The sequence below is a fragment of the Cryptomeria japonica genome, chromosome 2, assembly GCF_030272615.1.
Source record: "Cryptomeria japonica chromosome 2, Sugi_1.0, whole genome shotgun sequence".
Taxonomy (NCBI): Eukaryota; Viridiplantae; Streptophyta; class Pinopsida; order Cupressales; family Cupressaceae; genus Cryptomeria; species Cryptomeria japonica.
Window position 1 is genome coordinate 549,590,583 of NC_081406.1, and position 23,278 is coordinate 549,613,860.

Here is a 23,278-nt window from a genome sequence, read left to right on the forward strand (position 1 = left end):
CATCACAGGAAGACAAAAAGCCATGCAAAGTTATAGTGATCAGATCTACTGACACTGTAGACTTTTTAAGAGGGACATAAATAGTTGTATGACTGATTTTGTGTCATTGTAATGGTCTAAAGAGAAATTGCCTTTATTATTTAGCCGACAATATTGAGTGTGCTCAACACGTTTATTACTTTACTTTCACTAAATCATTTAGACTGGCTATGGTAACAAAAGTATGAGCAGTTTTAATTTCATTTTTTGTTCAATTTTCAAGTTAAACTTTACCATGGTTTTTGTTTTCAAAGTTCTCTGTCATGATATTTTCTTGAAATTATTACATGATATAAAAAAAATTGGCGTCTCCAAGTACCTTTGTCTCCTATTTTTGAAAATCAGTTGTACCTATACCGGTACCAGTCTTCGGAGTCTCCAAGTACCCCCGACTCTTGGTAACCTTGTTCAAGAGGTGCACTATGCCAAGGGTGCAAGACACTTTAGTGTTACTAAGCCATTGGCAATGCTAAAAGACACTTCCTCTTGTGTGCACAAACATTGAGCACCGTACCAAATTTTGCATTCCATGTTGCATTGCCAAGCTTGGGAATATGGCTCTACACACCTTCGGTGATACCACAAAGGCCCTAGGAATCTATCAACTTGGATTTCATGATTTGACTACCTATGACAATGCATCAAATGACTAAGTATGTTGTAGTGGGTAAGTTTTTGAAGATGGTCATCATGGTTACGTGTAGGAAGAGCATCAATGTAGGAAATTTCTTGACTTTTCCCCACTCATGTTTGGATTCACTATGGGCTACCAACATCCATTGTGTTTGATTGTGATCTGTAATTTGTTAGCTTACTTTTGGCAAACCTTTTGGGAGAAGTTGGATACACACTTGGATGAGTCCACAACCTTCCATTTGTAGATAGATGACTAGACCAAGGTGGTCAACCATGCACATGGAGTCACGACTTGCTATAAATCTGGCATGCCTACTACAAAACCTTGAACAATTCTATAGGGCATAGGCCATTCCAAACATGTCTTAGGTTCCAACCAATGGTACTCTTGGGCATATGCTACTATGCACCATTCAGCATGGAGTCATGCACATAAGAATGAAAGTGAAAAATGCACACACGTATGTACAAGACATTTAGAGTGTACACTCATAGGTTTAATAGATCCTCACATAGTCTTTTTTGTGGAAGGCCAAGTTGTAACTCTGAAAGTTTTAGTAAGGGCATTTGATCCAAGTTCATTGAAAGAAGCCATCAAGAGAGCTCTAAATTTGGAGGATTTAGTGACTAAGGACAGAGTCTATTCCAAGAGAATCCCTACTATTTTGCCAAAGAGACCTTTTTAGAAGAACACGCTACCTCTCAATGTATCATCTCCTAAGACAAATCAAATAAAGGTATCTAAGAATGAACTTTGAAGGGAAAAGCTATGTTTCACATGTTTAGTGATTTGTTTCTGGATTCGATTGTGTATGCCAATTTTTTTCATATGTTTCACATGCATACATCCATGGCAACTAGGACATAGGTGTTTGGTTAAAGGACAGATACATTACATAGAGGTAGTTTTTGATGAAGATACTGAGAATGATGAGCTTGAGCTTGAGAAAGAGGTAGAAGACATTTAGCATGAGCACCAAGGAGGAGAGCATCCAAAAGGTATACTTGCAACACTATTAAGGGCACCTAGATATAATGCTTTTTGTGTTAAAGAGGAGTTTTGTTGGACAAAAGGTGATTGTTCTCATTGATAGCGGTGCTACTCACAATTACATTGATGAAGGGATAGTGACTAAATTGGGATTGAAGACATAGACATCAAGGGGTTTAATGTTACAGTTACAAGAGAGACAATTCTTCCTTGTAAGCTGACTATGGGAGACAATAAGATGAGAGATGATTTCTACATTATCAGCATGGGAGATACAGAGTTGGTCTTAGGAGTACAATGGTAGTACTCGCTTGACAAGTATAAACATAGTTATCAGACTATGGAGTTAGCATTCCAATCTAATGGGAAGAAGGTAAGTCCTACATAGTCTCTCTAATGGTGGACCCATGATGGTTTCAATGAAGAGGATGGAGCGAACTTTTCATAGAGATCAAGTAGCATGGGCAACAAAATGTTTAATTACAAACACAAGTCCTTCGAAGGATAGGAGATCCTACAATGTGGATATTCAGTCCATTTTGGACAAGTTGATCAAATTCCTCTTAGACTACCACCAGATAGAGGTTTTTAGCATGTGATTGAGCTTGAGTAGGGAGCAAAACCAGTCATCATAACTCCATATTGCCATCCTAGGAATACAAGGAAGAGAATGAGAAGGCAATCAAGGACTTATTGGATATGGAGCATATAAGGCCTAGTTCCAACCCATTTGCTTCATTCGTAGTATTGGTTAAGAAGGATGGGACTATGAGGATGTGCATCAATTATAGAGACCTCAACAAAAGGACAATAAGAAATCGCTTCCCCATACCTAGTGTTGATGAATTGATTGATGAGCTTCATGGAGCGGTGTATTTCTTCAAGATTGATTTGCGATCAGGGTACCGCTAGACTAAGGTAAGAGATGATGATGTGCACAGAACAACTTTCAGGTGTCATAATGGGCATTATGAGTTCTTGTTCATGCCATTTGGATTAATAAATGCACCCACCACCTTCCAATCATGTATGAATCAGGTATTCATCCTTCAGTTGATGAAATTTGTATTGGTTTTCTTTGATAACATTTTAATTTATAGTAAGACATGGGAGGACCATTTGAAACATTTAGATGAAGTGCTTGGCATACTTGAATAGCATTTCTTTTTTGCCAAAGTCTCTAAATATGACTTTGGGTTGACTGAAATTTTATATTTAGAATTCAAGATTAGTGTTGAAGGGGTTAGTGTGGATGAGGAGAAGATCAAGGCAATCTAGGATTGGCCCAGACCAAGGAATTTGACACACTAGAGAGGATTTGTGGGACTTTGCAGCTATTATAGAAGATTTGTAGAAGGTTCTCACAACTGGCAACTCTTTTAACAAATTTAATGAGGAAAGGGACATTCTCTTCGAGTCCGGCAACCCAACAAGAAGATTTTGATAAATTTAGGAAGGTAATGAATTCATGTTGTGTTTTGGCAATTCCAGATTTCTCACTTCCTTTTGTTTTAGAATGTGATGCTTTAGAAGAAGGCATTGGAGCTGTCTTGTGTTGATTTTATGATCAGATTTAGAACAATGCAGATAGAAGACAATTAACACAAGTTTGCACAGCATATACCCTGGGAAAACCTTCTAACTTGAAGGTGAAAAACCTAGCAACAAAATGTCTCTTATTATATTTATCAGAAAACAAGTTGTCTTTACAATAAATTCGCTTCACTCCTTAAAGCTAGAAGCAAATGCTTGATAACACACAATCCGATCTGAATGTGTTGTTTGAAGAACACAAGATAATCCACGGACTGCTGAAGATGATATATAAATTGCTAATGAAGATATATGATCTGCCTTGGAAGTTCAATCTGCTGAATAACTTAATCGATCTGCTTGTAGTGTGTGTTTGAAGAACACAAGATAATCCACGGACTGCTGAAGATGATATATAAATTGCTAATGAAGATATACGATCTGCCTTGGAAGTTCCATCTGCTGAATAACTTAATCGATTTGCTTCTAGTGTGTAATTCGAATGCCAAGGAGAAGTCAATCTATCTTCCTTTATACCCAAGCAAGGTGACTTTCCATGAAGAGTCGGCTCCATACAAAGCAACGTATCCTTTCATTAAGGGTGGTGGACTTTCCCAAAAGTCGGCCCCCTTAATAAATATGTTTATTATATTTATTTGCACATAATAAAGAAATTGTACATCTTAGGAGATTATCGGGCAACATGAAATATTGTTTATGTTTAATAAATTGATTCATATAAATGTCCAAGGCCGATAGGCCACTTAGACATTTATATCAGCTATGTCGGCTTGAAGGAATCCGACCATAGCTACCTAACATTAACACTCCCTCTTAGCTAGGGAGGAATCCTTCTCGATGTTTGAGTCATGTAGTGATATCCACCATGGCTACTCCCAAAGGGTGGGTCCATCATGGCTACTCCCATGAATGGAAATGCAAATGAACACGTGTTCATCTCGGAATCACTCAACGTGATGTCTTCATCTCATCATGACGTTCGCCATGGCTACTCCCAGAGGGTGAATGAACACAAGTGCTAAGTCATGGAGTCTCTCACATGACATCCACCATGGCTACTCCCAGAGGGTGGAACAAGGGCTTTCACCTCAAACTTCTCTCTCATAGAGAAGAATGCATTAACAAGGGCATGCACCGCAAACTTCTCTCTCACAGAGAAGAATGCATTATAGTACATCTCAAGAAATCATTGATGCTGAGACTCCCTCTCAGCTAGGGCTTCATTCTCCACAACTCCAAGCTTGTCTTGAAAATGCACAAACTTCACTTTGGCAAGAGGCTTGGTGAGAATATCGGTTGTTTGATCATCAATGCTAATGTACCTCAACTGAATAGCGTTCCTTTGCACCATATCTCTAATATAGTGATATTTGATCTCCACATGTTTAGTTTTGTCATGAAACACAAGATTGACAGAAAGCTTCACACAACTTTGGTTATCACAATGAATAACTGTAGGCTCCAACAATTGTCCAAACAATCCTGCAAGGAGCTTTCGAAGCCACACTACTTCGCGAGCTGCCACACATGTTGCAATGTATTCTGCCTCTATGGTGCTCAGTGCTACTGAAGATTGCTTCCTGCTACACCAAGAAATCATAGCAGATCCCAAATTGAAGCAACAACCAGAGGTGCTCTTCCAATCTGTAACACTCCCTACCCAATCAAAATTAGAATAGCCTTGCAAAATCAGGTCCACACTGGAGAATATTTCATGCCATATCCAACTGTGCCACACAAGTATCTCAAGGTATGCTTGGCTGCAACTAGATGTATTTGCCTTGGTTCACACATGAACTGACTAAGTGCACTCACTGCATAGCAAATATCCGGTCTAGTGTTAACTAGATACATCAAGGATCCAATCAACTGTTTGTACATAGTAGGATCCACAAGATCTGAACTAGCTGCAAATCCACTCAATTTCTTCAAGTTAGTTTCCATCGGTGTAGACATAGACTTGCAATCTAACATTCCAAATCTCTTCAAGATGTCAATGGTTTATTTTCCTTGACTCAGGATAATCTCATTAGGCCTCTGCCACACTTCCAAACCTAGAAAGAAATGCATGAGTCCTAGGTCCTTCATCTCGAATTCTGAAGTCAACTCCTTGCATCTAAATATGAGATGATCTTCCCTAGTAAGAAATAAGTCATCAACATATAGAACCAAGATTAAAGCTTCACCATTGACTATCTTGAAGTAAAGATTTAGATCAACATCATTTTTTTGCAGAAACCCAAACTCACCAAGTATTTGTCAATCCTTTCATACCATGCACGAGCAGCGTGCTTAAGACCATATAGTGCTTTCTTCAATTTGCATACATGAGACTCTTTCCTATGAATTACGAAACCTTCAGGTTGCTCAATGTAGACCTCTTCTTCAATTACACCATTGAGAAAAGTTGTCTTCACATCCATCTGATGTAGCTTCCATCCCTTAGCTGCTGCAATGGCAATGATGGTTTTGATGGAAGTATAGCGAGCAACTGGAGCAAATGTTTCTTCATAGTCTATTCCTTCTTTCTGAGAGAAACCACGTGCCACAAATCTAGCCTTGTACTTCTTAATGCTTCCATCAACTGCATGCTTAATCTTGAATAGCCACTTGGAAGATACATCTGACTTCCCTTCAGGTCTAGGTACAATATCCCAAACATCATTCTTAGTAATGGATTGATATTCTTCATCCATGGCATCTTTCTATACTTGCTGATTCGAGGCTTCCTCAACACTGGAAGGTTCAGTCTCAATAAGATTACACATCAATACAACATAGCTAGAGAATCTCTGTGGTCTTCTACTTTCTTTGAATGTGCCTCTAGGAGCCTCTTGGAGCTGCGAACTTTTTTGTCCCTTCCATAGTGTTCCTTGCCCAAAGAGGTCTCTTCGGACTCACAATAATATCTCTAGGCCCATCAGTAGGATCCAAGGGTTCAATTGGATCAATATTCTCAACTAGTTCAGTAGGCTCCCTCTGAATCTCAGGAGTATGATTAGTGTCCATTTCTTGAGGAGTCTCTTGTTCTTCATCCTCTATCTCCATGCACGAACCTTTAGATTTTCTGAATGCAACATCTTCCTCAAAGGTGACATCTCTGCTAACCTCTATCAGTTTCTGACCTGGAATGTAAATCCTATAGGCTTTAGAAGTTTCACTGTAGCCCACAAATATTCCTCTCTTGCCAGAAGGTTCCAACTTGGTTCTCTTATCTTTAGGTAATGGACATATACCGGACAACCAAAGATTCGCAAGTGATTGACTTCAGGCTTAACCTCTGTAAAGGCTTCTTCTGGAGTCATATTCTGCAATATCCAATGAGGACATCTATTTTGAACATACACTGTTGTTCTAGAAGCTTCCACCCAAAGAAAGATTTGAAGGTCTTGATCATGGATCATGGCTTTTGTAGCTTCAACAATGGACCTATTCTTTCTTTCTGCAACCTCATTTTGTTGTGGGTTGTAAGGGACACAAAACTTCCTCTTGATCCTTGCCTCAATACAAAAATCACGAAAGCTACTAGAGGTGTATTCACCTCCATTATCAGACCTTAAAACTTTAAACCTTTTCCCAGACAAGTTTTCTACTTGAGCCTTAAACTCTGTAAATCTACCTAGGACTTCATCGGACCCTTTAGACCTTAAGAAACAAATCCAAGTTTTCCTAGAGTAATCATCTATGAAAATTACATAGTAAAAAAATCCACTTATGGATGCCATTGACATTGGACCACATAAATCAGAATGTACAAGATCTAATATATCTTTTGACCTACTTTCACTGCAATGAAATGGACTCTTAGTATTTTTACCCATAGCACAACCTCTACAAGTACCATCATGTACGTGACTAAGTTTAGGAATACCTTTAACCATCTTCTCCATTGATGGAAGAGCCATGTAATGTAGATGACCAAGTCTTCTATGCCATAGTTCGCTAGAGTTGGAAGAGTCATGTAGAAGAGCTTAAACTGGACGAATGGAAAGCTTGTACAAACTCTCATGCCGATTCCCAATCACATGTGCAGTCTTGATGCTAGAGTTCTTTGGCCATGCAATAACTCTCCCTTCTGAAAATGCCACTTGATAACCTTTGTCCTCCAAGGCTGAAATGGATACAAAGTTTCTATTGATTCCTGGCACGAACAAGACAACACTTAGATGAAGAGGAATTCCAGATTCTAGGTTGAGAGATGTAGCACCAAATCCTTTCACTGAATAGCGTGTATCATCTCCAATGATCACTTGAAGATTAGACTCCCTTTCCACCAAATCTGAAAGATGTTCTCGATAGCCTGTGATGTGTCGAGAAGCTCCACTATCAATTAGCTAGGTGTCACTATCCGTGGGAACATTACTTGATAAGGCAGATATGAAGAGGAATCCATTAGAGTTGTCTTCTACTTCCTTTTGAGATGAGACTTCATTAATGTTTGCCATTTGTTGCTTAGGCCTTGTCAAACAATCTCTTGCATAGTGACCAAACTTGTCACATCTAAAGCACTGAATGTGGGAGAGATCTTTCTTCTTCTTCTTTGAATCAGGTGCAGAATCTGATCTTTGATCTCTATTTCTCTTGAAGTTGCCTTTCTTCCAATTCCTTCCTTTCTTGGTAGATTGAGTGGCTAGAACATGAGTGTCTTCATTTTGAGAGCCTTTGACAATTCCTCTTGCAACCAACCTAGATTCTTCTTGAATGCAATCAATGCGAAGATGATCAAACTTGGGCAATTTGGATCTTCCACTGAGACTTTGAATGAATGGCTCCCAAGAATGAGGAAGGCCATTTAATGCCAACATGACAAGATCTTTATCCACTACTTGATCTCCAATGGCACTTCGTTGATCCCTCAGCTCTGAGATCTTCATGCAGAATGATATGACGGTTTCTCCTTTCACCATCTTGATTTGATGAAGTTGTTGCCTCAATGCAAGAGCCCTACTTGTGTTGTTGATCTCATATAGACCTTCCAAGGTTTTGAACATGTCTCTTACAGTTGTCGTTTTGGAAATGAGAGGCACTAAGTGATCCTTGACGGAGTCAATCAAGATCTTCTTCGCTTTTATGGCATTCTTCTTGAATTGAAGTTTCTCCTCTTGATCTTCAGGTTCAGGTAAATCTTCTTTTTCCACAAACTGAAGAAGATCATTTTCTTCAAGTGCAATAAGAACCCTAAACTTCCATGAAGTGAAGTTTGATGCGCCTTCAAGCCTATCCTCGACTTTAAGTCCATTCACCATTTTCACTTGCTAAGAACTACTCCTTAGAACAAGAATAAACTGTTGCTTATATAGAAATCTGATCACGATCTACTTCACCGTGGCTCTGATACCATGTTAATTTTATGATCAGATTTAGAACAATGCAGATATAAGACAATTTACACAACTTTGCACAGCATATACCCTAGGAAAACCTTCCAACTTGAACGTGAAAAACCCAGCAACAAAATGTCTCTTATTATATTTATCAGAAAACAAGTTGTCTTTACAATAAATTCGCTTCACTCTTTGAATTTAGCAGCAAATGCTTGATAACACACAATCCGATCTTAATGTGTTGTTTGAAGAACACAATATAATCCACGGACTGCTAAAGATGATATATAAATTGCTAATGAAGATATACGATCTGCCTTGGAAGTTCGATCTGCTAAATAACTTAATCAATCTGCTTCTAGTGTGTAATTCGAATGCCAAGGAGAAGTCAATCTATCTTCCTTTATACCCAAGCAAGGTGACTTTCCATGAAGAGTCGGCTCCATACAAAGCAACGTATCCTTTCATTAAGGGTGGCAGACTTTCCCAAAAGTTGGCCCCCTTAATAAATTTATTTATTATATTTATTTGCACATAATAAAGAAATCGTACATCTTAGGAGATTATCGGGCAACATGAAATATTGTTTTATGTTTAATAAATTGATTCATATAAATGTCTAAGGCCGATAGGCCACCTAGACATTTATATCAGCTATGTCGGCTTGAAGGAATCTGACCATAGCTACCTAATATTAACATCTTGATGCAAAATAAACACCCCATGGCATATAAGAGTAAAAAGCTCAAGGATATGGAACAAAATTTCTGTATTTTATGATAAGATGTTAGCTATCATGCATGCTCTAGCCAAATTTTAACAATACTTTGTGTGGGAGGTTTGTGGTCAAAACAGATCATAATAGTTTGAAATTCTTCCTCAACTAAAGGGATTTGAATGATAGGCAACATAAATGGGTAAGCAAACTTCAACCCTATGATTTTGATATTGAGTATGTAAAAGGGAATAATAATGTGGTGGCTGATGCAATCTCTAGGAAGCCTTATTTATATTCTATAACTGATATATCTGCTAGATTGGAAGCCTTCTGTAATGGCCTAGTATGTTGAGTATCCAATTACTAATGATATTTTGGAAGGGAAATTGTAAGATGATAGGTTTGAGGTGGTTGATGAGCTCATCCTTTACAAAGATTGGGTGTATCTCATACCTGAATCCAAGATGGAGAGGATTTTGAAGGCATGTCATGACACACCACTTGCTAGTCATCCAGGCTTCTCCAAGACATACAAGTAGGTGAGAGAACTTTTGCATGGAAAGGGCTTATAAATGATGTGTTATAGCATGCTAGAGAGTGTATGGAATGACAACAAAACAAAATAGAGCATGTTTTTCCAACAGGTTTTTCGCTGCCTCTAGCCATTCCAAGTCAGAAATGGGAGAGCATACTCATGGACTTCATTATGGGGTTTCCAAAGGTGCAAGGTAAGGATTGTATATATGTGGTTGATAGGCTCACTAATTATGCTCACTTTTATGCAATTTCTTCAAAATATAAAGCCCCACAATTGGCAGATCTATTTTTTAGAGAGATTTTCAGACTGCATGGTTTGCCAAAGAACATTGTAAGTAATAGAAAGGATAAGTTCCTCAGCTTGTTTTGGCAAGAACTCTTTCGATTGATAGGTACGGGATTGACACCAAGCACTAGCTATCATCCATAAACTGATGGGCAAATTGAGATCGTGAACAAATGGATAGAGGGCTACTTAAGGAAATACATTATAGGGCAGCAAACAACACGGATCAAGTGGCTGCATTTGGGAGAATATTGCTACAACATAACACATCACATGTCAATGGGTATGACTCCCTTTAAGGCACTTTATGGGTATGATCCTACTTCATTTGTGGATTTAATCCTTATGGATAGTAGAGTTCCAAGAGCCAAAGATGTGGTACAATAAAGTTTGGATATCTTGAAGATTCTTAAAGAGAACTTGCAGTGGGCCCAAAACTAGAGTTTTTGAGGTTGGTGACATGGTCTTCTTGAGGTTGCAGCCCTATATACAGTCATTCATCAAAGAGAGTGGAGTTGAGAAGCTGAAGCCATGATTTTATGGACCCTACAAGGTATTGAGGAAGATTGGCGAGGTAGTTTATGAGCTGGAACTTCCAGCTAGCAGTAGAATTCATAGTATTTTCCATGTTTCTTGTCTGAAGAAAGCTCTTGGATAGTAGATCGCTCCTTCACAAGAGCTGCTGCCCGTGGATGATGAAGGAAAATTAATCCTAGAACCTGAAACAATGTTGGATGTGAAGGAAAAGAGGTTAAGGAACAAGATCATTCCTAAGTATCTAGTGAAATGGAAGAACCTTCCGCTTGAGGATGCAACATGGGAGGGAGTTGAGATATTTGAGTATCCCAGTTTGAAATTGCTTGAGGCCAAGCAATTCTGGGATGGGAGGACTACAATAACCCCTATTTAGGGCTAGGTCAGCCAACCTAGCAGTGTTGATTAACACCTTTTCTGTGTGCTAGCATTTTTTATTAAATAAATAATAAATAAACAATTATTCATAAATGTAATTATTAAATAATGTCTCAATGATACATGGGCGGGCTAACCTGAGATGGTGAATAGCATTAAATAAAGGGATGCCATTAAATAATTTTGGTTCTCATTAGGCAGATCGACATCTCTACCTTTGACCAACCTGTTTTCCTCTTTGCATGAGTTAGTATTATTATGTGAATCTTTCAGTTGTAAAAGTATGCTTGATCTGTTGCAAACACGATCTGTTGCAAACACTCCTTGTGCACGCAAGTCTTTTGAGATGTGAACCTTAGAACCTAGTCGAGGTAGGACAAAACCCCTATCCTCATGTAGATCTCAAGAGCTAAACCTGAGTATTAATGTCACCCCTATCGATTGTTGGAGTTAGGAGTTATCAGAGAAAAGAGGGAGTGTGCATTCACTGAGGGGAAGATAGCTGAACCTGAGAATGCCTATTGATCTGCTTGTTGGATGGGAGCTGCCAGGAGCAAATTGCTTTCATGCTGAAGCAGCAGGAAGAGACTCACTGGAAGGCTTGACGCCACTTCAAGGCACCTATCTACATTGTATCAAGGCATCTATGTTAAACATATCGGACTGGTTGGATCTAGCCAAATAAGGAGGAAGCAAATCGCTCCAATAGCTGAGGGTACACTACTTAGATGGGTCAATCAGTATGTATGCTGGAAGTGCTGAAAATTGAATACATTACTCAGATTGTAATAGATCCCATTCTGATATCAGTGTTTTCTGTCATTGAATTAATTTACCAGTATTTTATCAATCAAACTTATTTGGCTTGGAACTAATTTCTTTCCTAATTTGCTGTCAATGGATTAGCACAGTGTTTGCAAGTTCCGATAACAAATTTTGAGCTTAATATGTAATGACTGCATGCAAAACTTGGATTTTCTGAGTGGGAATATTACATGGAAAATCAGTCATAAAGAGTGAGGTGGCAGCTGATGCATATGTGCAACTCAAGGAAGAACTTTAGGATGCATTGGTCTTGGTAAGTCCAAGCCATTATGAGCCTTCTCAACTCTTCCCTTGTTCTTCAACATATAGTTTTGTTATTGTTGTGCTTCAAAAGAACAAAAATGAGCGCGATCAGCCTATTGCATTTATCAACAAGTCATTACATGATGACAAGAGGAGGTTTACACCATGGGCTGATAAGATAACCCTTGGAGAAGTTGTTGGTAGGAGCTCATTTGAGCTAATTTGTCAAGAAGTTGCACCAATTAGCTTGGTGCCTCAAATGCTTATGCTGTTGCATGATGTTGAAGTCATTGATGGGCAAGGTGTAAGTCTAGATGCAATCAAGGTCAATGAGGTAAATGTCAAATATGCATCCACCATTTTCAACTCAAGGATGATCTAAGCCAAAAAGATGACATTTCTCTTGGAGGATATGAATAGTATCCTTGGATGGAATGATAATTAGTAGGGAACACTTGATTTGAAGCTTTAGAGATATGAGTTGATGCTAGGGAAAAATCAGAATAGATTGCTACACAAATGTTCAAGATGGAGAAGGCTATGACTAGTGACATGGTCATACAAATTTGTTGAGGGATATGGTGACAACACATACCACTTCAAGAGCTTGGCCAAAGAACTAGTGAGGTTTTTGATCCATGATTCTTTGGATTAGTAGTGCTTTTATAAGCATTGGTACTATATTGCACATATTGCGTCCTTGTTTTGTGGTGGCTTGCCTTGTATATTGTGTTTTGTGTCTTTGTGCCATCATGAATCCCTATTTGATCATGATGAAGTGTATTTCTCTCAATCTCCTTTGGGTCCCCAATTTTGGTCTGCTCTTGAAGATTTGTATTCTTACTATTCTTGCCAAGTAGAGCCAATGTTGGGACTCAAACTTGTAGTTCCAAATTTTGCTCTAGTCCTAGCTCCTTTGTTCACTTAGGCTCCATTTTGCCCATCACATATATCTAATTTGAGAGATCTTTGTATGGCTCTCCATTTGTCAAATATGCCCAAGTGTTGCCCTTTGTCATCCTCTATGTGCCCATCATGTGTTAGATGTTGCAAAAATCCCCCAAAAATTGTGTGGGGTGTTTTCTGGTCATTTCTCTAAGTGTGGGCAAGTTGTTGGAGTCTCCCTTCTTGATGTATCTTTCCTTCTAAGTCCACCTTTTTCCTTTATCTCAGTCGAGATATCAAACTTTCCCATCTAGGCATATCTTTCATCCATTTCTTGCCTTCACCTCTTTTCCCTTGTCTGTGTTTTAGAGTTTCCGTTCCCGACATCCCCTTTTCCCAAACCTTGCATTTCCCTTGTCTTTGTCAAAGTATCAAACTTCATCTTATTAGCATGCTTTCCCTTTGATCCTTGAGTTCCTACTTGTTGCACTAAGTCACTTTCTTGAAGATGGAATTTTGGCTATCCATTTACTTGAATACCTCTTTCTTAGTATCTCCAATCCCTGAATTTTGATGTTTCTTTATGCATATCTTTTCAGAGTTGGAGTTCCATCCATCCCTTCCTTGAGTTCCTTTTCCTTGGATCCTCAAATCTTGATCCTCGACAATTGTATGGGTTGAGGTATTCTAGACCCTTGATCTCCGAAATTCTCATGTTTTGTATTGTTCACTCCTACCTACCTCCTTGCATGACCCAAAACACCATTAATTACCAGATAAAGGTTGTAGCTACCAAATCAGATTTTCCTACCCATAAATCATTGTTTATTCCAAAGACACGGATTTAGTGGGACAGCTAATGATAAAAGATGAAGGCACCCACATTGTAACTAATGTAGTGGTTGAATTTTAAGCCTTGATGATCCTTATGCCATCACCTGGCTGTCGTTTCAATGGATTTCATGGGCTCTTCTATACCTTGCACACTAAAATCAAAAGATGCCATTAATGCTTAGAATAATATCAGTCATGAAGAGAAGGATTTCCTCATGCCTCCATAGACCTCCACACATCCTGAAGGGTGGATTTCTATAAGAGGGCATTAATGATAATGATGTCAAGGGTATGGGTGACCCTTGCAACACAAAGTGATCACATTTCCTCTCCCAAAGTTGCATGACTAAGCTAGAAAACTATAAATAGCAGCTTGTTTTTCATTCAAAGGGTTGTTCACTGAGCCAATTTTCTAGTTTGGGAACGTATACAACACATTTTAGGGCATCAAATGTTGCCAGTCAAAGATTCAAACGAAGGAATACATTTTGTGAAGAGTAGGAAGGGTTTGTTAAAGCCAATCTTCATGTAATAGTATATCTCCATGGCAGTTTGTAACGATTCAAGGAAATGTATGTGCATTTTCTCTCACCACATTTGCTAATGTGATTGTAATAGAGGCTAGATGAAAGGTGATAGCTTGTAATGGTCTAACCTTTGTTGCATATGGATAATTGTAGTCATGAGATGGATTATTAAGTATGTCCATTACATATGATGTAATATTTGATTGTCATGTAAATGAAATCTGGTTCTATTGATACTTTGCTTGATTGTATCTCTTTCCTCTTTGTTGTTCATGACTCTATTGCGCAATGGAATAGGCACTGATCTACATTGTTGAAGGATCAAACATGCATCATTTAAACACACTCCATGCTTGTTAGCTATAGGAGTAGATTAAAATTTCATGCATGTTGTTCCCGATTCAATATTACAAACCAAGGGATAATCTTAAGCAAGCCCAAAATGCTAAATCACTGGCAAATCATGTCATGCATGTGTGCACCTTGCCATTGTGTATGTAACATCAAATGAAATCAACTAAAGGTATTAAAATATTGTTGTCATCTCTAGGTGCATTTGCAAGGTGTGTTATCAACTATATAGAGGTTTTTATATAGCTAGTTAGTCTCCGATCTATTGTGAATTATAGGGTTCATGTGTACATCGGGTATAGTTGTTGATTGTTGTAGTCATACTACATTTTAATTGGTTTAAAACCCTATTAAGGGTACCTGTAGGAATACCTTCCTAGGTTTAGCTGAGGCCAAAGCGTCGTAGAGACTACCCACTTTTGTCAATTGGCCTTTAACCCTCCTATTTCTATTGATGGAAACCCTGCTTTACCTTCTTGATGACAAATCCCTGGCCCTGAAGATAAGAATAACTTTCAACTTGTGAATCCAAGCATCCAAGTTATCCCTATCAATTATGCCATCGAAATGAGGAATGGGTATCTTCTTGTCCAACCTCAAATGAGTTTGGAATTGGGTCAATTGGGGAGTAGCGTTGGTGATTTGTTATTATCCCATCAGTTCTTAGAATTTGCTTGTTATCTATTGCAAAAATTGGAGCTGAATTGCACTTTCTGTTATTGGTGATGATCATGGAGCTCATGGGTGAGTAATCGGACCATGTTGGGATTTTGGGTGGTGTTTGGGGGATTTGCTGAACTATGTATCAAATAAAAACAAAAGGATACAAAGAAAAATGATTACACTATTGATATTGCAATGAAAGAAATATAGAAGAATATTTTGTAACAAATCCCAAGATTACAATTTAAATTTTGAAGTATTTTATGATAAAAGAAATAACACCTAGGAAAAAGACCTTGAAATATACTCTAGAGTGTTGACATAAGATAACTTTCCATTGACCAGCAGTGACCTTTCTCATTGGCTAGAAAGAAAATTGAATAAAAGAATTGTATAACATGAAGCCAAGTGAATAAATTAACTTTATAACATGACTTCTTAAACTCATGAGATGTCCAGGGGAAAAAATTCACCCCTTAAGAAAAATAGTTGTGCATATGAAAGGAAAATTTCTCTTTATTAATAAACTTCAAAATCCCTTTTAGATACTTCTAATTGGTCAGCTTATTGCAGCCACAATCAAATTTTACAGATAGGAGCTCTAACTAAGGTTTTCAGACACTTCTAATTGATCAGATTATTGCACCTGCAATTAAAGTTTACAGATAGGAAGCTCTAAGTATTGCAGGCTTAGAGCAACCTATCATTTTGGGCTGGCTCCCTTGTTCTAACACTACCTAAAATGCTTGGGGGTGAAAAGGATGATGGAAAAATACAATAAATTCAGGAATAAAAGAGCTGATGTTTGACACAAAATAATTTTTAATCTGAATATTCAACTGCAAGGTAGACACATAAACTATATATGCTAAAGGCAATAAATTCCATACTGCTGAGAGGCTAAACCATCCACATAGAACTGAAGATTGAGGGCAGAATGAAAACAACGAGATTGTCTTTTATTATATATTTTTAAACATTCCAAGTATGAAAATTCTTCAAGGGTTGGAAGAAACAACCATCTAGGCAAGAATGTTCACCGCAGAAGCAAGCTCCTACAAAGTAGAGATTCTCTTTGTTTATTTATTTATATTATGTATAAATCTGGGCCATTGAAGGGCCTTCAAAATCTATCTTTATCATTCTTCTCATCAATGCTCCGCAAAAGCCTACAAAACTATCTTTGCAGTAAGGAAAAGGTATGTAGACCTTAAAATATTAAAACCAGAAGTTTTAAAATGAGCTTTTATTCATTGGCCGAGCCTTGTGTCCACAGGGAATATTCCTTTCCTTTCTTCAAAGAGGAATATCCTTACTATCATTTAAGTTTTCCTTATTTTGAAAAATCTCCTTTTTAACTTTAGCTCCTTTTGATTTATGGGGCCCATGCTCGCCTTTTAATTTAGAGTTTCTACTAAGGCTGGCTTATATTAGCAAACTCAAAACTAAAATTACAATAGCATAAAGACAAAGTTACATATAAATAAAATATTTTTCCACAGGGCAAATGCCTAAGGCAGAAAAATACTTGAATGGAGAAATCAAGTATTTAATCTCAAGTTAGGAAAATTTTCACTATACCTTAATATTAAGAGATTTTTTTCATCATCTCTTGTTCATTGTAGATCACAATTAATTAAGGTAGACACATCCTGCAAAAATTGATTTGCAGCAGCTAGGAGAAATACACTAGGTTGAAGGAGCCACAATCAAGGAGAGAGTCCGCTGTAATAGTCGAGTCAAAATCTGCAACTGTTGTTCCAATATGGAAAAGCCTCTTCAAATGGCAAAGTGAAGAATAGAGGATCAGATATGCAGGAAACTAGAGGACCAGACTTGCAAGAAACTAAGCTCTGAACCGAGGATCTGGCAACTAAGAGGCATTTATTGGTAAGTGAACAAATCTGCTAGTGGGTACTTGGTTCAGGAGGACCCAACCTAAAAATGAGTAGCTCTTGGGCTGTGAACCTGCTGTCAGGATAGTATACCAGATCTGTGCATACCTAATCTTGTACCAAAGTGAGTTGCTGATGGGTTCTGTATGGTTGCTCTATTACTGCTGTTACAGGTATTCTTTAGAGTTCAGACAGTAGCATCAGACTAGATCTCTACATGCTGGGATATCATGCTAAATTGAGTTATTGGGCTGTGGATGGCCTAATGGCAAGCAGTAACCTTGAAAATTGAAATGGAATCAGCAATTTAGCAGTTGCAATATGAATCAGTGATTTGACATCAGAAATTGGACACAAAAATTTAACAGCAGAAATTGAAAAACAGGGAACTAGACATAGGAGATTTTGGAGACAAATATGCAAGAAGTGTATTGAAGGCTAGCGGCCAGGAGCTGACACACAGGATTAGGAAGTCAATCAAAAATCTAATATGCATTAAATGAATAGCTCAATCAGAAGTCAAAATTTGAAAATAATAAAGAAAATTTTAAAGCTTGGAAAATACTTGATCAACAGAGGCTTTGTTGCTTCTTATTCTGAATGCTTGTTTACATAAGATATTGCCGTATATTTATAGTCCAAAAGCCTTGCAAAGACATCGTGTGTTTCCAACTCCCACCTGCCAGTTTCTAATTATCCACTTCTGTTTTTTTAATCTTAGCTTTGACTAATTTTAATAAATTCACTTGCATATTGAATGATAAACAACTAAACTTGCTACATCTAATTTATGTCTTCATCACATCCTCCTTTCCAGACCATAAGAACTATGGTTGGATCTTATTAAGCTCTTGGAGAACAGATATGGTAGTCGCAACAGTAACAAAATTGAATTTTATTACAATTCTACCTTAGATATTTGCCAGGTGCCTATTAAAAGTTCCACTCCATTGTCATGGTTCTAGAGTTAGTTGGCTGTATGCAGTCATTGAGTTCACTCTGTGCAAGCGAGAAGATACTTTGTTGTTGGTGTTCTTAGTGGCCCTAAAGGACGGAGCAAGATTTTATATTTGAAATGGATTCTTGCTGGAGGTTTTTTCCTAATTGGATTTTTCAAGGTTAAATCACTTGTGTTGGTGTTCATCTCATTTGACATTGTTTTCTATTAGTTTTTTATGTTGTCTCCTTGCAAGGTTCGAACATTTTATAGCACAAATAGATAAGCTTCAGCTGTAAACAAGTTCAATAAAAGTTGTGGTTTAATTCACGAGCATAGTTATTGTTCCTCATGACATACTCTTGGTTGCACTTTGGTTTTGTGGATCTGTTGAGCATTCATATGTATGGTAACATGGTTTAGATAGGGATGAATGAATATGAATCTGTTTTGATGAATCATACAATGGAATATCCACGTTGAGTTTAGATCATAAGATTTCTGTACTAAGCGATTTGGGATTAAAGGAATCTAACAGCATCTAAGTGCTGAACAGTGACAAAGGAGGCATTCCTGTCAGTCATTTCACTTGAGATTTTGTTTCTAAATATAAAGATGTTTTTCCAATATTAACTTTTGAGATTTATCCCATACTTAGACAATGCAAAGTCTTCTCATTTAACCTCCTTTGGTTTAGTAAAGCTGAAGTGCTTTTGACTAAAGAGCCAAACAGTCTATAAAATTACTGATACATTGGGTGTAAAAAGTGAAATTATAAATATCTGAAACAGAGAGGTATTTTGACTTGTTTAACTGTACATGAATTAACCTTGTCTCTGCTTAAGTCAGTTTCCCTTAAAGGTGTACCAAGTATCTAATCTTAGATTTTATTTTGTTTGCCAAAATCCACCAAAATATCTGGAGCTTACTGATTTTGTTTGTTGTAGAAGAGAATCTATATTATAGACTTTGCATCTCTTCTCAATCTAGAGTAGGCATCATCTTGGCATTGCTTCAGTGAACTTATTCCATATTTTCCTCCTCCGTGGATTATATCTTCCAAAGTGTACCATTTAGTATTTAGATCTATTTCAATTACCATCCTCACATATGCAAGGTATAATTCTATATATCTGAAATTTTGCCAAACCTATCTGCCTGTTCTATGTATCAATCTCTAGATTACTGATTGTAACAGAGAAATTTTACTGTGATGATTGCATATACCTTTTCTCTCAGTTCTTCTATGACTGATGGTTGTATATACCTGCCAATTCATGTTTCTGAAACCACCAGTTTTTATGTCTTCTAGGTGCACCATGCCTATGAGATTCATAAGAAATGCTGTGTATTGCAACCGCACATACATTGAAGATTATTCTATTGTTTGGTGTTTGTGCCATATCTCATTGCTTTAGGTCTTCAAAAATTTGTTCTGACAAGGATGGGAGAGCCATTGATATGCATTGATCTTGTTCTCAATAATGATGTGGGCATTTTTATTCAGATGAGAACAAGCAAAGACACTAGCATGAAGGTCCTCTTAGTACTCTAAAGTTGGAGACACGGAGCACCTCCACATCTGATTTGACTGTCACAGTGAGATTACAAAGTATAGCTTTACAAAGGATAGCTTTACAATTGCTTACATTTAATAAGATTCATTTCTGTTACTGCTGGTGCTGCCTATACATGAAAACAATTTAATTGTTAATGCAAAGCACATGTCAAACAAATATCACCTTTAGTACTATTCACATAAGCCTTTGATGTTTGAATATTCTTTCTTCAATTTAATAAATAAGCAACAGCATAAGTGTTAGTTTTTCAATTTCCCAGAGCAGTACTTTATGATGATCCAGACTTACTTGTCTGCAAAGATGGTCAGGACCATGATACCAATCTAGCGTTATGTCAATTCAGAAGTTTTTATTGTCAGCCAATTCATTTGTTTTCTTGTACAAAATACTTCTGCAACTTAACTATATAATTTATCATAAGATTTGGTTGTCTTTGAAAGTCTCTTTGTAAGGTAGAATATTAATGTGAAAATTCTTTGATATCAATCAATTGTATCCTTCTGCCCCAAGTTTTTTGCTCAGCTTGCATTATATGGATATTAGGTCATGATTGTAGAACAGTTTTTATTTAATGATGAGTTATATTCATTTAGGATATTGGTATTTCCATGTTTTTTTGTTTGTTTCAGTTTTGTTTATATTAACTCACTGAGAAAAGCATGAATTGTTACCTTTTCTGACTTATGGATGTTGAACAGATTGCACGACTGCTAACAGTACGAAGAGAAAGAGAGCTTGAACAAGGAATTAATAAAAAACAATCAAGAAAGATGGATCGTGAATGGAAACGTAGTGTTGTTGTTAGACCACCTCCATCATTGCGGAAGATGCAAGAAGAAAATGCTGCTGAGCAAAACAAAGGGTCATAATTCATGTTTGCTTTCAACTCATTCTGATTCTCTACAGGTGTGGAAGTTCAATCGATGTCATTGAAGACTTCTAGTTTTTGGTCAAAAAATCTTCTGACAGCATTTTAAGGATATCTGTATCCTCTTGGTTCAGGAATTCTTTTCCCTTATTAGTTTTCACCATTGGAACTAACCTGTAGGGTGCATTGTCTATGATATTGATATCAAATCTTTTACCTATTTATATTAAGAAGCCTTTTTTTCTATTTGAACAATCAAGAAATACTGTATCATAAAGGCTACAAACATGAAATAATTCAGCATGCTTTGCAAGGGAATATCGGATATCTATCTTGGGTAAGTTTATGTTAGTTTTGGTATCTTTGCATGATACACTTTGCTGATTTATTTGCTTAATGACATTGTACAGGATTCGATATTTAGTTTAATTAATTCCAGGCTTGGATTGTTCTTAATTTAATAATTAAATATACAACTGGCTTTAGTATGAAGGTGCATGCACAGTGCACACCCATCACTGTATTGCAGCTTGTTGGCACAAAGGGGAGAGACTATTATTAAACATCAAATGGTTCAACAGTCAAAAGTAAATTTTTGTCAATAAAAATAGGACAGCCATTTACCACTTTTGCATGCGAATAAGGTATAAAGTTACCATTACCTACTCAACATTAAACAGTTTGATGTTTAAGTGGAGATACTCGTTGGCACAATCATTCGTGAGTGTTTGTTAATCATGAGTTAGTTGTCTATTTAGTGGGTCTCTCCATTGTTTGTAAGGCATGGTGGATGAGATCCTTAATCTAGAAAAGGTAGGCTCCTCCGTATGGAGATAGCAATTTCTCTAGAAAACATGGTGAGTAGCAAAATGTTGGCAAACAGGATAATATTCAAACTGATTGGGAGTTGGTTGTCGCCACAAAGGATCTTGTCTTAATATGGAGTATAACATCCAACAATCAAGACTTGTTGCAAAAAATTTGATTTTGGTCTTTAAAACTTTTGGGGTTTCTATCTTTTGGCCGAGGACGTGAATTGTTATGTTATTTTGGCTATTTGGTATTTTATGATATTTTGGTTTTCCCAATTTCGACGATCATAATTGTTTTATGTAGAGTTGGATCCTTTGTGCATGAAGTGTGATTTGATTTAGTTTCTCTTTGTAAATGACTCTTGTATTTTTATCCCTAAAATGATGAATCAAATGGTGACCATTTCTAGTCATAATGAAAAAATTCTACAATGCAATAAGATTTAGTTTTTACCATTAAGGAGGTACATTCTACAACTTTAATTGGGGTTCTTAGCTTTTTTGGGCTCCAACTTGGGATTTTTTTAACCTCACTATGCCCTATTGCAATTAGTCAATGTCACTCAGCTAACCTTGCAATTTTGCAAGTTGCTCAAATTTAAAATTCAACACTAGGAGAGTAATGCATGCAAATATATTTCAAATTTAATATTTGAGTGCACAATAGGAGATAGAACACCCAACAATAAGACCTATAACATGTTTTTTAAGATAATATTAGAGGGAATTCTATAGGTCCTCTCGCCAAGGAAAACAAAATACAAAGCCAACTACAAAATAAACTAAGCATAGAAAGAGTCAAATCTAAACCCATGGAAGGGTGGTGATGACCAACAAAGCCACTAGAAGAAAACCAACCACAAACGAAGTACTTGCAACAAGCTAAACCAAGAAACTTGCAATTAGTCGGAGGCTTACAAAGGCCACAATGATCCCATCCACTCACACCATCTATAGGATCCACACCCACTTCCTTGCATATCATCTTGTCCACCCATCCATTGCCAACAAACACTACTTGGTCGTCACCTCCTCATTGTTGATAGAACTATGAAGAGCATCAAATTTAATACCATGAATAATGCCAATACATTTCAACTCTTGTGCCAACTTGTCACTAGTCAAAGGTGTATGCACAAGACACCTCTAAAGTCTTTTGATTATGGGACACCAACAAATATTTAGTAAAAGGTTGCAAATCTGGGCAAAAAGCCTAAATCAAATTGCCCACAACTCCTTTATAGTAGCAAATTTAGATACTAAAACTTCATAGGAATGAGAAAAAATGAGACTCTAATGGCTTCCTTGCTTTCCTTCAACTCAAAACCACCTTCTAGCATCATATATTACATATGGAGTAGAAGAAGCTCTACTTATTTATACATTTCCTTTGAAGGGATAGCATTTACAATTTTGAAGAGAAGTCCACAACTACGAATGCCCTTGACCTTATCACCAATATCTTCACTTCACAATACACTCTTGACAAGATTCAACAACACTCAACAACACATTAGTCTTGGCACCAAAAAATCTTGTGAATTTTATGGTCAAAGACCTTGCGATGATGTTGGGGATATTTATAAACCACTGCTAAAACTTGCAAGCTATATCGTTAATAAAAATCCTAACTCCTAGAGAAGCCACCAAAAGCCCTAATAAACCCTACACAAAATGACCACACAACAAAAAATTTGCATACCAACAAACATAAAACCTTTGAGACATGAAAAAACATTGAACCTAAAGAACAACAAATATATGTCACCTATCGCCCTAATCAATACTCAAACATAATGTAAAGGAGGGGATTGGTTACTCTCAAGAAACAAGGTCTCGAGGAGAAAATAGCCCTCGATTA

General features: G+C 37.1%; 1 protein-coding gene across 1 annotated transcript in view; it reads left to right on the plus strand.

Moving 5' to 3' along the window:
- The window catches only part of LOC131030364 (large ribosomal subunit protein uL29c), a 39,942-nt gene extending 18,986 nt beyond the window's left edge, over window positions 1-20,956 (plus strand). The window contains exon 2 of the mRNA XM_057961159.2: window positions 20,436-20,956. Coding sequence (XP_057817142.2) covers window positions 20,436-20,606 — 171 coding nt within the window. The 3' untranslated portion in view covers window positions 20,607-20,956. The remainder of the gene's footprint in view (window positions 1-20,435) is intronic.
- Window positions 20,957-23,278: the final 2,322 nt, after the last annotated feature.